The sequence below is a fragment of the Gobio gobio genome (genome assembly GCF_949357685.1).
Source record: "Gobio gobio genome assembly, chromosome: 1".
NCBI classification, from domain to species: domain Eukaryota; kingdom Metazoa; phylum Chordata; class Actinopteri; order Cypriniformes; family Gobionidae; genus Gobio; species Gobio gobio.
In genome coordinates this window covers 51,085,636-51,100,556 of record NC_137097.1, presented here as the reverse complement: position 1 = coordinate 51,100,556, position 14,921 = coordinate 51,085,636, and the positions used below count along the sequence as shown (strand labels likewise).

The window sequence follows — 14,921 nt, the reverse complement described above, 5'->3', positions numbered from 1 at the left end:
CCCCCAACCCAGTGTGTTTAACACCCTCCTCCCCTCCCCTGCTCTATATACAGAGGGGATTGTGGCAGTAGGCCAGGAGGAAGCTTCTCGCTGCCCAAGAAAAGCAGTTCTGGCTACATCAGATGCACTGAGACAAATGGTTTCAGAACCCATAGTGTTTATGATGTGTGAATGTTCTCTAGTCTTTTCATTACGTTTTAGCGAACTCTAAAAAAACTGTTGCTATTCTAATATGACTGTTGTAAGTCATTTTTTTTCACCATTACTAAGATTTACAGTTACAAGCCATTCTGTTGGGTTTTGAAGTGTTAGTTCACCAAAACATGAACATTCTGTCATTGTCACTCTCATGTAATTTATAACCTGTGTGCTATTTTCTGTGGAAAAGGAGAGTTTTTTTTAAAGGAATTCTCATGTAGTGATTTATCTTAGTTCATAATTACCATTTCTGTGAGGCTGTGTGTCCACCAAAGCGTATTTGCCAAGGCTAGCGTATTTATCCAATTGTTTTCAATGGCAGCAGCGTGATGAGGCACTGAGCGTCTATTTCACGCTGAGTGCTAAGTGCTCTGCGGGGTTTTTTTACCGGTCGCCAAGAGTTGAAGAATGTTCAACTTTGGCTAAAACGCAGCGCTCATCACTGTCACTTTTTACCCAGCCGTCCAATCACAGTGGAGGACGGGCGGGACAAATACCACACAGACCAACCGCCACATCCCGCTTGTACAGCAATAACATGCGACAACAACAAGCACGTCTCTTCATCCAAAATTATTGCAAGAGCAAGTATGTTACATTGTGTTGACATTTTTATATTCAGAAACAAACTATTTATGAAATCAAATACTAGTAACATTTCCGTGGATATTCCACATAGCCTATAGCGTCTCAACTGAAAACAAAAAACAAATGCTCTTAAGCACCAACAGCAAGGGTTTTTAGAAGAGCTCTGGTGTTTTCAGTTGGCTAAAAACCCTTTGGTGGACATGGCCTTAGGATCCAGAAAAACCCACCATAAGCGTATTCCATGCAACTCATATGCTGTTTTCCGAGTCCCCTAAAGCCATATGATAACTGTGAGGAAGAAGAACAGACTCAAATTTTTTAATTCATTATTCAATCTTCCTCTCTGAAACGGTACAACAACATTTCAGAACTGAACACTGTTCAAATGCCAGTTCAAATGTGTCGAATTACATTTGAGTACTGCAGAGGAGGGGAAGATTTTCTGTGAACAGTAACTTAAATTTCATTCTGTTCCTTGCACGGGCCTGTCGTATGGCTTAATTTTAAAGTTGATTTTATGTTGTTGGTGTTTTTTGGTCCTTTTTGGAGATGGAAAACGCTTGAAGATTTTTCCTTCATGCTTGAAGAAAATTACCTTTTGATTTTCATGGATTAAAAATAACAGCATACGGTTTTGGAACAACATGAGGTTGAGTAAACAATGACAAGTTTTATTTTTGAGTGAACTAACCCTTTAATGTGTTTTTCTTCAAACATTAGGAGTGACTGATAACAACTTGCAAAACATTTTATCTTTAAAGCACAACAGTCAGTAGTGCATGTACTTTTTCAAAACTTTGTCTATGACTTTGTATTTTCAAAAATGTTCACCCTTCACAGGAACAAATTGATCAGACATAACTCTAATCCTAAACTTGTACCTGTAATTTTCTCACTTAGGTGATAAAATCAGACACATTCAAACATTTGCGGCACCTGGAGATCCTCCAGCTCTCCAAGAACCAGATTCGTCAAATAGAGGTGGGTGCTTTCAATGGCCTCCCAAACCTCAACACTCTGGAACTGTTCGACAACCGACTCACGCTGGTGCCATCGCAAGCCTTTGAGTACCTCAGCAAGCTGCGAGAACTGTGGTTACGAAACAATCCAATCGAGACCTTACCAGGCTATGCCTTTCATCGCGTTCCCTCGCTGCGACGTCTTGACCTAGGCGAACTCAAAAAGCTGGATTATATATCTGATGCAGCCTTTGTTGGACTCATCAACCTGCGCTACCTGAACTTGGGTATGTGTGGCCTGAAGGACATCCCTAACTTGACTCCCCTGGTGCGACTGGAGGAGCTAGAGTTATCTGGGAACCGTCTGGAAATAATCAGACCTGGATCCTTCCAAGGCCTGGAATCTTTGCGCAAACTATGGCTCATGCACTCTCAGATGTCGGTCATCGAGCGCAATGCTTTCGATGATCTCAAGAACCTTGAGGAACTCAACCTCTCCCACAATTCCCTGCACTCTTTGCCCCATGACCTTTTCACACCCTTGCAGAAGCTGGAGCGAGTTCATCTCAATCACAACCCTTGGGTGTGCAACTGTGACGTGTTGTGGCTAAGCTGGTGGCTGAAAGAAACCGTGCCGAGCAACACAACCTGCTGTGCGCGGTGCCACGCACCACCCTACCTGAAGGGAAAGTACATTGGAGAGCTGGACCAGAGCCATTTCACCTGCTATGCCCCCGTCATTGTGGAGCCGCCCACTGACCTCAATGTGACCGAGGGCATGGCTGCTGAGCTCAAGTGTCGCACCGGTACCTCCATGACTTCTGTGAACTGGATCACACCGAATGGCACCCTAATGACCCATGGCTCCTATCGGGTGAGGATTTCTGTGCTGCATGATGGCACACTGAATTTCACCAATGTAACTCTGCGTGACACTGGCCAATACACCTGCATGGTGACCAACTCAGCTGGGAACACTACGGCAACTGCTGTCCTGAATGTGACCGCAGCAGACGTTAGCGTCAACTACACCTACTTCACCACTGTCACTGTAGAAACTGTAGAGACTGCGGGAGAGGAAGATTCTGCATTGCGTAACATCAACGAGACCGTCATCCATATTCCCGGGCCGACACCTTCTGGGCACCTCTGGCATGAAGTTGTCCCCACTACTGCCTCTTCTCTCTCAATCCTTGGCTCATCGTCTTCTCCCCGAACCAAACCCACTTCCACAGTCCCCATTTCTGAGCCCAACTACCCCTCTGGAATAGATGATGTGATGAAGACCACCAAGATTATCATTGGTTGCTTTGTGGCCATTACCTTCATGGCTGCCGTCATGCTGGTGGTGTTCTACAAGCTGAGGAAGCAGCACCAGTTGCACAAACACCACGGGCCGGCACGAGCCATTGAGATCATTAACGTCGAAGATGAGATCGGAGCCGGAACAGGCATCCGTGGCAGCGGCATCTCAGGAGGATCCACAGTACCGCAAGGAGGGTCCGGCGGACAGAGCTTGCGACTGCACCACCCTGAAATCGTCAACCTCCCAAACCTTGCACGGGCAGAGCATCTCAACCATTACTACAAGGCCCATCACTTCAACAATAACATGATGGGTCTGGGCCTTGGTGGAGGCCTAAACAATAACAACAACCCTTCGCCCTGCTCCCAGGCCCAGAATACCCCCATCTCTTGCACGCAGGTGCCAGTCTCTGCAGGTAGTACATCATGCTCCATGCCTTCTCCAATGCCTCTGCCGACCCTTGGCATCCACGGGTCACTGAAAGGCCTGATGAGTAAAGGGCAAAACCCACAGATCGAGCCATTACTCTTCAAGAGCGGCTCCAAGGAGAATGTTCAAGAAACCCAGATCTGAAGTTGAGAAAGAGAGGAAGGGAGAAAGGGAGTAAAGTAAATGTACAGATAAGAAATGGAGAAAGAGTATCAGGGAGACAGAAACCGATGAAGGGTATTGGCTGTTCAACCCCTTTGGGTATGTTCTCAGGAGTAATGAGAAAGGCAGACCAGCATTGTATGAAATATAACCTACACAAGAATACAAGATACAGCTGTGAAATCACTACAAAGTAAGTACGCTGGCAAAGAGTGGGGGAATTTCTAGAAGGAAGACAGGCAAACACACCGCAGTTTAAAATCAGTCTTTGCCATACTCTGATCCGCACATATCAAGGGGATCATCAGACATCAGCAAACAAAACCACACTTGCCAATACAATTTAAATCAATACGTTTTTGTGTAATGCAAGATTGATAATTATGTGCCAAACTTGCACCAATCTGTGCCAAAGCAAAATCTTTGCACATCAGCATCACTACGCATGTGTACAGACACATTTCAGAAGATGCAAAGATCTGTGTGTATACTGTACACCATCGTATACAGATCTCCATCAATAAAGCAGGATGCTACAAAATTCAAAACCATACGCACCATTAGGTAGGAAGTGTATATAGAAATACATTAACAACCTTAAATATTTATGGACACTGGCTGGGAACGAAAGATCATGTGTGTAAATGGTTTAGAGAACCGTAAAGCTCAGATAACAAAATGGATCATTAAAATTTGGTTGCGGTCCGTGGTCCTACTAAGGAAAGATGGATTAGCAGACCAGCACTGTGTAGAGGTCCTGTGTTTCTTGATGATGATGGACTCAGTTTCTCCCCTTTCTCAAAGGCTGTCACAGTTAAGGAGAAGAGAGGAAAAGCTAACAAGAACCTAAAGCGCAAAAAGACAATGAAAGATATACAAATTTTAAGAGAATATATAAACTATGAAAGTATACATGATATATAAATATATTTTCATTCAGAGAAATAAATTATGAAGAATCTTTACATTTTTCTGACTGAAGCCACGGCTTTTGAAGAATTAGCAGCTGCTGTTGTAGCGCTTTGTCACTGATAATTCCTTTCTCTGCATAAAAACAAAAATGCATCTAAAACTTGGTACAACCTCATGGGACTTAAGGGCATCCTGAGGAGATAGAGGGACAGGGATGGATATTCTGGAAATTGTGTTTGATTTCAGATGCTTTGGCTTTGTTTTTTAAGTCTTAAAAGGTTTCTCTTTAATGTTCTACAACTAACAGGGTTATTGAGAAGAGGTAATTTTAATTCACATTATAATTACTGTTTGATTCCGCAGGCCTTTGAGATCCAAATTGGGTCGATATCACCATTATCAACAGAATTATAAAAGACAGTAATGATGATACTATGTAATGCAATGGAACAAAATACTGTAAAAGTTTATCTACATGCTGCTATACTGAGAAAATGCGTTTTTAATGGGACATTTTAGTCAAATCCAATTTGATTTGAAAGCTGAATAAAAATAGGCTCCTGTTGCCATTACATTACTACTACTATCATCATTATTGAGAAACATCAAATGTCAAAAAGCGTAGCGGATTTATTTGGTTTAATTGTTTTTACCTAGAGGTGATGTCTGTGTAAAAAAGTGTTTGTCGCTACAGCTGATAATCCCCTCAGTTACGCTGGAATAGCAGTGGACGTACTGACAATGACAACGATTTGCTTGATGCTCCACAAAGCCACAACAACAACTCCAAACAAGGAAATGGATGGGCCTTAAAATGGCCCCCTCAATGGCCTGTCCCCTTTGTTTTGTACAAGACAAAAACTTTACCAGGACCCTGCTTTTTTTTGCCAATGTGATTCAAGGAGATTCAGAACAGAACACAAACTCTGGTGAATACGGCAGGGGTAAATGGATTATTGCAAACACTGTGTCCAGACATGTGGACGGAACTACTGTTTGAGCAGGAAGCGAACGGAGGATAGCTTTTGAAAGGTAAGAAAAAACCCACACAGTGAACGAGATTGGAGTTTGGAAAGCTTTTTTTAATGAAAATGGACAAATAAATGACAACTATAGAAACTTATAGAGCTCTTTTAAACAAAACTATTAAGATAATAAGTGTCTTTCATTATTTGTTTTGATCTAGTTTCTTTTTGTTTTTTTGTTTTTCAAAATCAAGTGTTATCTTAATTGTAATATTGTTATTGTTATTATAATTAGCTAATATTACACTCGTTATAATTATGAAAAATGTTCTGTTAGCAGAAGTCACTTCGAAATAAAAAAATATATACATATATTTATATATATTTATAAATATATATATATATATATATATATATATATATATATATATATATATATATATATATATATATATATATATATATATATATATATATATATATAAATATATGGCACACAAAATGGCAACTGAAATCGTGAATCTTGGTGGCATTTGATTTGTTCCATGTTTTTGTCTTTTCTTTTTCTCATGTATTTGAGGTATCACTGTATGTAACCCTTGGAGTTTATACGGTTTGGAGACAGTTCTCCAAAGATGCAGACAGAATGTGATTTGGCTGGTGGTAGTGTTCTTCTCTGCAGAGAAAGAGATATGAGCGAGAGGAAAGAGAGAGAGAGTTTCTGATGCACGCTTGTTCTCAGAATGTCACCCATTATCAGTGCCGAGAAGTGCGACTGTGCCATGTCAACACCATGTTGCCACGGCAACACGCCTTCGCACTAATGTGCCAAACGCTGTCAGAGCCAGGGTGCCATCTTTGTGGGTCCCTGTGCCTGTGTTTGTCAAACCTTGTTAGCCTACAACACGTTCAAATATCCACACGCGAGCACACCGCCGTGTCAATTGTCATCCGACATATTGGCGCACCCATACTCTGGCACAGTGTCCCAACTGGTTCCTATGGTGAGGTTTCCCTGGCAACTGTTGCTGCTGCGACAGTCTCCATCACAGTGTTCAGTTCTCAGATGCAAATGCGAGGACAGAGGCAGTATAGGACGCCATTTACGAGGACATAACCGTGTTCTTAAATCGGAAATTAGCATATTCGCAGCACACTGCATATCAATAAACCTCCTTACCATTGGCATTCATGAACCTTGAGTAGCAATCATCGAGATGCCCATATCTAACACGCCATTGATCTTCCATAGGCACATCATCCCCTACTCTTGAAATTATCATATTCTCCCTCTCATACCGACGATTTGCATATGTTCATTTGCTTCTCGGGTGAATTACTTACACATCTGTTTGCGTGTGTGTGCATATGTGTGTACCAGACAGTAATCGTATTACATTTGTGCTTAAGGCATATGCTTTCTTTCCAAAGCAACTTACAAGAAAGTATTGCCAGGCAGATTGGTAGTGGAACAGGGCAGAGACTGTTATAACATATCACATATCTCATGATCTTCACCTAGCCTGCATCCTCAGATATCTCTGGCTTCCTGAAGTCTTTATGAAGCATGCAAATGCTGTGACAAAGGTAGGAGGACAGGAGCCCTCTCTCTCTCCCTCGTAGCACTGCGGTATCTGAGTCACAGGGCCCAAAAACACACACACTCGTACACATCAAGCCGGCAAATCTCAGCCGTGGCAGAGAAATACCCTGCTCACCAGCTGGTTAGGACTTATGCAAAGTGCACCAGAGAATGTGGTGTTGCAGGTTTTGGCTTAACCATGTGTCTGAGTGTATGAAAACTTTGGAAATGGCCATTTCAGCTTTTGTAAGCTTATTTGAAGACATTCAAGTGTTTCGACCAATGTTTTTCATTGATATAATTTCTGTTGTCCTCTGTGTGTGTGCGCGTGTGTGTGGGAAAGCGAGTTTATGATGTGACTATAAGACACTCTGTATTGTCATTGCAGTGTGTTTGATCGTGCACATGGTGAGCTTGCGTATGCATGTTTGCGACATCTGTTTTTTTTTTGTGAGAGATGGCTAGAGTCAGATATCCATTTCCAAATCCCCGGTTTAAACCTCTTTAGCATATTATACTTGTGTATGATCTTCTGAATGATGCTCTTAGCCAAAATGGACCCCCAATCAAGAAGTCAGGGGCCAACCATGCCAATTTCCTACCAGTTGAAACAGTAGGAGGTACTTCCTTAGTGGCAGACGTGATACATAATTCAGAAATTCAGATATGCTGCGATGGTCCCTGTTTTTTGTGTTAAAGCTGCAGTCATGCACATGCTTTGACAGACAAATCTAGGACAGCTCTTGCTTTTGTGTTTGGGGGGTGGGAGGGGGTATAAATGTCTTATTCCAGCCTTTACTTAATATGTTTGTATTTGGTCGTTTGCACTTTGGTCCTGGATTCATCAGCAGAAGATCTATAGCATTGGTCCCTGAGACAGTCACAGTCTGAGCCACAAAACCAAGTTGAACACACACACAACTAGCTTGTACTCACTTGAGAGTACGCCGCTAGAATATCAATTACATCTAAGTTAAAAATCATACTTCAGCCCTACTGCTGATGGAAGCTGTAGTGATGGTCCGTTTCTAAAGCAGCTGCGAGAGATGGTGTCATTCTTCACATATACACTGCTTCATTGTAATTGTCAGGGCTAGACAGAACAGACAAATCTTTCATGGCAGGGTGTGACTGTAGCTTGTGTCCCTAACAAACACAATTTTTACCACAGTTCCACAGCCCATCACGGTGCTCTGACACAGCTTAAAAAAACAGCATTGCGCAATGAAAAAAACTCAATCACAATTTTGCTGTCAAGTAAATGGAATAGTTCATTTTTTTTGTATAGTTTAAGACTTTGTAGAAAACATATCAGTATGTAGTATGTAACTGGCAAATAGTTCCCTTTCAGTCGGTCACGTTTGACGTTACATCGACGTCACCAACGTATTGGGATCACTTTTTGGAGCCCTATCAGCTTCGAGTGTATACATAACGAGCCAATGCACCTTGGCGTGCGAGATTTGCATCTCGTGCTCCGCCCCGCAGCACGGGTATAAATACGGTGGCGATGCAACTGTGTGCGTGGTCCGCTTCCTCCTGGCGCGGTTTACGTCCACTCTAACGGGCAGCGCTTACAGAGCCTGTGGACAGGCTGCGTCCGCCCTGCATGCCATGGTGTTGCTCCAGGTGCATCAAGCCCAGGCACTCATGGACATGCAGGAGGGTAGACATGACCCTGAGCTCCTGAGGGAGCTGCCCCACCCCGGGTACGTCTGTGTTGCCGTTAGTCCTGTTAGAAGCCTTGCTAATGCTTCCCAGCCCGTCTCGCTGGCTCATCCATAATATCAGACTCGGCTATGCAATTCAGTTGGCAGTTGGCCTGGCGGCCCCCAAGTTCAGGGGCATCCACTTCACCTCCGTGCTGAAGGATGGTGCTCCTGTTTTATGGGCGGAGATCGCAGTCCTACTGGCGAAGGACGGGACAGGGCCGGTCCCTCCAGCTGATATGAAGACAGACTTCTACAGCCTGTACTTCATTGTACCCAAGAAAGGTGGTGGGTTACGGACAATTTTGGACCTGCGGTTCTTGAGTCGGTCCTGCTCCAGATGCTGATGCAGAAATGCATCTTCGGGTGCATCCGTCCCCGAGACTGGTTTGCAGCGATCGACCTGAAGGATGCGTACTTTCATGTCTCAATTCTCCCTCGACACAGACCGTTCCTACGGTTTGCGTTTGAGGGGTGGGCGTATCAGTACAGAGTTCTACCCTCGCGCTGTCCCTGTCGCTCCATGTCTTTACGAAGGTTGTGGAGGCAGCCATTGCTCCCATGAGAGAGCGTGGTGTTTGCATTCTCAACTACCTCAATGACTGGCTGATTCTAGACCAGTTGAGAGAGCAGATGTATGAACACAGGGACATGGTGCTTAGTCACCTCAGCTAGTTGGGACTTCGGGTCAACTGGGAAAAGAGAAAACACTCCCCCGTGCAGAGGATCCCTTTTCTCGGAATGGAGTTGGACTCGGTCAATCTGGCAGCGCACCTCACAGAGCTTTATATGAGACTGCTTCAACACTGGCTCTACGACTGGGTCCTGAGATGGGACAATCACACAGAATTAACGCCAAACTTTCAGCCCGTGGTCAGACCCTTCACCCAGAATAAGTGTCTCCATGGATGCCTCTACCACTGGCTGGGGGGCCAAGTACAATGGGCATGCAGTGTCGAGTCTAGGGACGGGGCCTCAACTGCAATGGCACATCAATGACACAAACCTCAAGTTGTTAGCAGTACGTCTTGCGCTGGGCTGCCTCAAAATGCAGCTACGAGGCAAGCATGTACTGGTCCGTTCGTACAGCATGGCGACCTTTGTGTACATCAACAAACAGGGCGGTCTACGCTCCCATCGCCTGTCACAACTCGCCTGCCATCTCCTCCTCTGGAGTCAAAAGAGTCTGAGGTCGCTTCACGCCACTCACATTCCGGGCCTGCTCAATCATGCAGCCGAAGAGCTCTCACGACAGCAAATGCTTCCGGGAGAGTGGAAACTCCATCCCCAGGTGGTCCAACTGATTTGGAGAGGCCTCGGGACCACACCGGTGGACCTCTTTGCTGCCCCGGACACGTCGTACTGCCAGTTGTTTTATTCCCTGAACAAGGGGACCCTCGCAAGTATGCGTTTCCCCAGTGAGCCTTCTAATCCAGACAAAGTCAGGGAGGACGAGGAGCAGGTCTTGTTAGTTGCACCGTATTGGCCCAACTGGACCTGGTTCCCGGAACTAGTGCTCCTTGTGGAAGGACCTCCTTGGTCCATTGCTCTGAAGAAGGACCTGCTTTCTCAGAGACAGGGCACCATATGGCACACGCATCCAGACCTCTGGAAACTCTATGTCTGGTCCCTGGATGGAACACGGAGGTTCTAGGGGATCTGCCACAAGCAGTGGTAAACACTATCATTGCAGCTATAGCCCCATTTATGAGGTGCCTCTATGCTTTTAATTGGAACCTATTTGAGAAGACCCCTGAAGATATTCGGTCAGTTCTGTGCTCTCCTTCCTGCAAGATGGGTTGGAGCGAAGGCTATCTCCCTCCACCCTCAAAGTGTATGTTGCCACTATCGCCGCACATAATGATGCAGTTGATAGTAAGTCCTTGGGGATTGTCAGGTTCCTGAGGGGAGTGAGGAGATTAAATCCGCCTCGCTCTCACTCTGTACCCTCTTGGGACTTATCTCTGGTGTTTACGGCATGGCAGAGTGCCCTTTGAACCTTTACAGTCAGCGGAGTTGAAAATCTTGTCTTGGAAGACAGTGCTCCTGACTGCATTGGCTTCCGTTATGCATAGGGGACCTACACACATTTTCGGTCGAGGAATCATGCCTGGAGTTTGGGCCGGATAACTCTCATGGTCCTGAGACCCGGCCCGGATATTTGCCCAAGGTCCCCACCACTCCCTTCCAGGAACAGGTGAGGAACCTGCAAGTGCTGCCCTTTGAGGAGGCAGAACCAGCCCTGGCTTTTCTCTGTCCCGTCCACGCTTTGCGGTTATACGTGGACAGAACGCAAAGCTTCAGAAACCTCAGAACAGCTCTTCATCTGTTACAGAGGCCTTGCACGCTCGGGTTGAGGGCCCACTCCACTAGGAGTGTTGCCTCTTCCTGAGCGCTGACGCATGACACCTCGCTGGCAGATATATGTAGAGCTGCGGCCTGGGCAACAACTAACAGGTATGCTAGATTCTATAGCCTCCGTGTAGAGCCGGTTTCTTCCTGTGTGCTCACTTCAACCAGCCAGTAACACCAAAGTGCCCATTCTAAGTGTCTGCTTGCTGTGCCATTACCCTCCCGATGGGCCGGATAAATGTGCTTTATTGCTCCAGTAAGTTCCCCGGCTAGGTGAACCCTGTTGAGTTCCTCCACCATCATATGGCTGTCAGATGTGGTGGAGCATCTGACGCCAGGCCCAGTAGCGTAAGCACACACCAGTACTGCGGCCCCTGCTGGGCTAGGTGCCATATGTTGTGACCCTTACGGCGGTCCCATATGTGTATTCTTCAACGGTACGGCTCCCTGCGGCGAGCCCGTGTCTTTCCCTTGGCAGAGTCCGCTCTGCTGTCTTTGTCCGGTGTAGTCTCCCGCCTAGATCGGCTGGGGCCACTCCAGAGACTCCAGTATGTTGCACTGCCCAGATGGCCAGTCCATATGTGTATCTTCCACACCCTGCGGGTAGGATGTGGACTCCGCAGTTTCCCCCCGGGGCATGCTTTCCCAGCATTATCCTTTAATCTGCTGAGTGGGTCTTGCAGAACAGCAGCAGTGACTCTCCTTGCGCAAGTTTCCGCCCCAACAGACGGGGGTCTGAGGGGTTTATGCAGGGCGCTGGAAGTGGCAACAGCTGTGGCGTTTTCCATAGGGATCCCAATACGTTGTGACGTTGACGTAATATCAAACGTGACCGACTGAAAGGAAATGTCTTGTTTACGTATGTAACCCTCATTCCCTGAAGGAGGGAAAGGAGACGTTACGTCCCGTTGCCACGGTTGCTGTACCATCACTGTAACAAGTCACGATTCGGCTACTCAGTGAAAAACAAATGTGTGCTGCATCCGCTTCCGTATTTATACCCGCGCTGCGGGGCGAAGCGCGAGATGCAAATCTCGCACAAGGTGCATTGGCTCGTTCTGTATGCACTCCAAGCTGATAGGGCTCCCAGATGTGATCCCAATACGTCGGTGATGTCGACATAATGTCTCCGTTCCCTCCTTCAGGGAACGAGGGTTACATACATAACGCAGTTTCGACAGAAAATATCAAGCAGCACATGATAATAAGAATTTTTTATTGAGCAGCAAATCATAATATTAGAATGATTTCTGAAGGATCATGTGACACTAAAGTAATGATGCTGAAAATTCAGCTTTGCCATCACAGGATCACTGTACATTTTACAATTGACTTAGGTTAGATAAGCCTCTAGAATACATCTTTAAAACAAACTTGTATTTTTAACTTGATCATCTTTTTATGGCCTACATTGACAAACCTCATATTGAATTCTGTGTTATTATTATAATTGGCTACAATTACTATTATTTGCTGGTCAATGCACACAAAACTATGGTCTGCTTTAATGTTGAGGGTGAAAGAGAGCTATAAAGAGGACCAGTGTGTTGTTTAACCCTGAAAACTTATTTAGCCCCTGAGATGAAGTGTGTGTGACAGACTTGGAATTGAGCATTAAAAGCAGCTTGAGTGTGTGTGTGTGTCAAAAATCACACGTAATGATTTATTGTGTTTGGGAACGTGTTGATTTGTTTCAACATGTGCCTCGTTTGCCATTGTAGTTGTTGTGTGTGGGTTCCTTGATACCCTTTAGGAAATTGATGTGCGCATGTGTGTGTTTGAGGGGTTTTATGAAGAGAATGAGATCAGTTGTTCATCACATCTCCTTGCGTCATCGCACTGGTCTGTACAAGAGCCTGCAGCAGCTTGTCAAACACTGATTGCCCCTGAGCACACACACACACACACACACTAATGCAAGATTGTATCCTAGACCCTCACCTTAGTCAATAAAGAGTGCTTTTACCCGCCTCTCCCTCAAACGCTCAGAGGCATTAATAATTTGCCTACATGTGACACCTCAGACTCAGAAACCGCGTCAGTGTCTTTGTGTGTTTTTGTACAGTTTGTGCCATGTCATCTAATGTAATCCTCCATGGTATAAGCTGCTCAAATGTCACTGGCTTTTTTGATTGGATGCCACTTGACTGGCTGGTAAATGCACATGGCCCAGACATGTTGTATACTGTGCTTCTACATGTCTGGAGTAATATCCATCCACATCATGTGCCGAAGCCCCATGACAAGTCCTAGGTCTGGTTTAAGAGAATGTTGTGGCTTGACTTGCCTGCTTTGAGCTTTGAAGGATGTCACTAGGTTTTGTGATGGTGGTGATGAGGCTGATTATCATCCTGTGTTATGCACGTGTTTCCTGGAAACTTCATAAAGACCACATTTTGGGATATTGACTCCTTTAAAACAAATATCTAGGCTTTGCAAAGGCTATGAAGATAAGGTTACAGTTGGGTGTGCTTGCTAATGGGAATTAATTACATTTCTAAATTCAGATTATTTCATAGGACAAATCCCTTGCAATATTGTTTTCATATGCTTCTTCAATCCTGTGTGTATTCCCACAATGCTCTATGGTTAGAGACACCGTGATGTGTTCTGCTCCTCTGGTTTAGAAAGTCTTGCAACTTTTGTTGTCACTGCAAAAATCATTTTATCAGTAATTTTTGTTATTTTCTCTTTAGAAGCAAGGTTGCTTAAAACATGGGCAGGGGTTCTAAAATATGATGATCCTTTCCTAAAAAAATAAAGGCAAATGTATATTTTCAGTTATTTACTGTCTGAGAAAAATATTAAGTGTGATGTAAAAAATAATAACATTGATAATTATGCAAAACATATTTAATTGCATTTCATATATTCAGTGCATGGACCCCTTGCATAAAATATTAAGATTTAAACAAACTAAAAAATGCAGTAATTAAGATTTTTAAGAGAACATACCTTGAATTAATTGAGTTTAAGCAATTTTGCTGCTAAAATAGTCAAATCATCTTGTTGTGAGGATGTTTAGATATTTATACTTGAAAACAAGATGAAAATCATAGATTTTTTACAGTGTAGGTTTGTGTAAATGTGTGACAGCGTCCTGAATGAGTCGGCCCTGATAAAACCGCTGAAACAGCATCTTGGCTCCTCTCTGAGGATAAACTCTCAGTTGAGTTTCAGACCGTGCCTTTTGCGGCTCTTCAGCCTCCAACACAGTTACTGTTTATGGTTTATGGGCATCGTAATGGCTAGATGCCATGTGTGCTGTTTGTTTGAATGAAGTTGAAAAGTGAGGTTGTATGTTAGAGGCAGTCCACTGGAATACTTTGAAGTGGACAATCTCCAGCCAGCCTGTGGAGGGGCTGGTGAGAGGGCAATGAGCTGTGCCCCGATCAACTTATGATGAACCTGCTCATGCTGTGATGCCATAAAGCAGAAGCTGCAAGAGAACCTGATCTGGGTTCTCAGGGTCAGAGCGCCGGTGCCATCTGAGACTGAGTGAACTAAAGGATCTGAATGTGACCCAGTTACAGTGTAGCATGGCGGAACGCAGAACAAGATTTGCAGAAGAGGCAAAACAAAATCATGCCATTATCTCAGCACATTAAATCTCTCACACGCGCTGATTTTGGTGCAATAACTTTAAAAGGCACAGAGCAGCATAACAGTAAACATTTATCAATATGAAATAAAGCTTAACTAGAATTATTGATTTCACTTTAAACCTCTCCCCCCTTCTGTCAGCTTCCAAGCTTTTGA

At 44.6% G+C, this 14,921-nt stretch overlaps 1 protein-coding gene across 2 annotated transcripts in view; it reads left to right on the top strand.

The window, feature by feature from the left end:
* The window catches only part of lrrc4ba (leucine rich repeat containing 4Ba), a 39,127-nt gene extending 33,257 nt beyond the window's left edge, over window positions 1-5,870 (top strand). Inside the window, exon 4 of one of the 2 annotated variants that reach the window (XM_079818135.1) lies at window positions 1,687-5,870. In XM_079818135.1, coding sequence (XP_079674261.1) covers window positions 1,687-3,624 — 1,938 coding nt within the window. In that variant the 3' untranslated portion in view covers window positions 3,625-5,870. The remainder of the gene's footprint in view (window positions 1-1,686) is intronic. The other variant, XM_079818136.1, reaches the window with a different exon arrangement.
* Window positions 5,871-14,921: the final 9,051 nt, after the last annotated feature.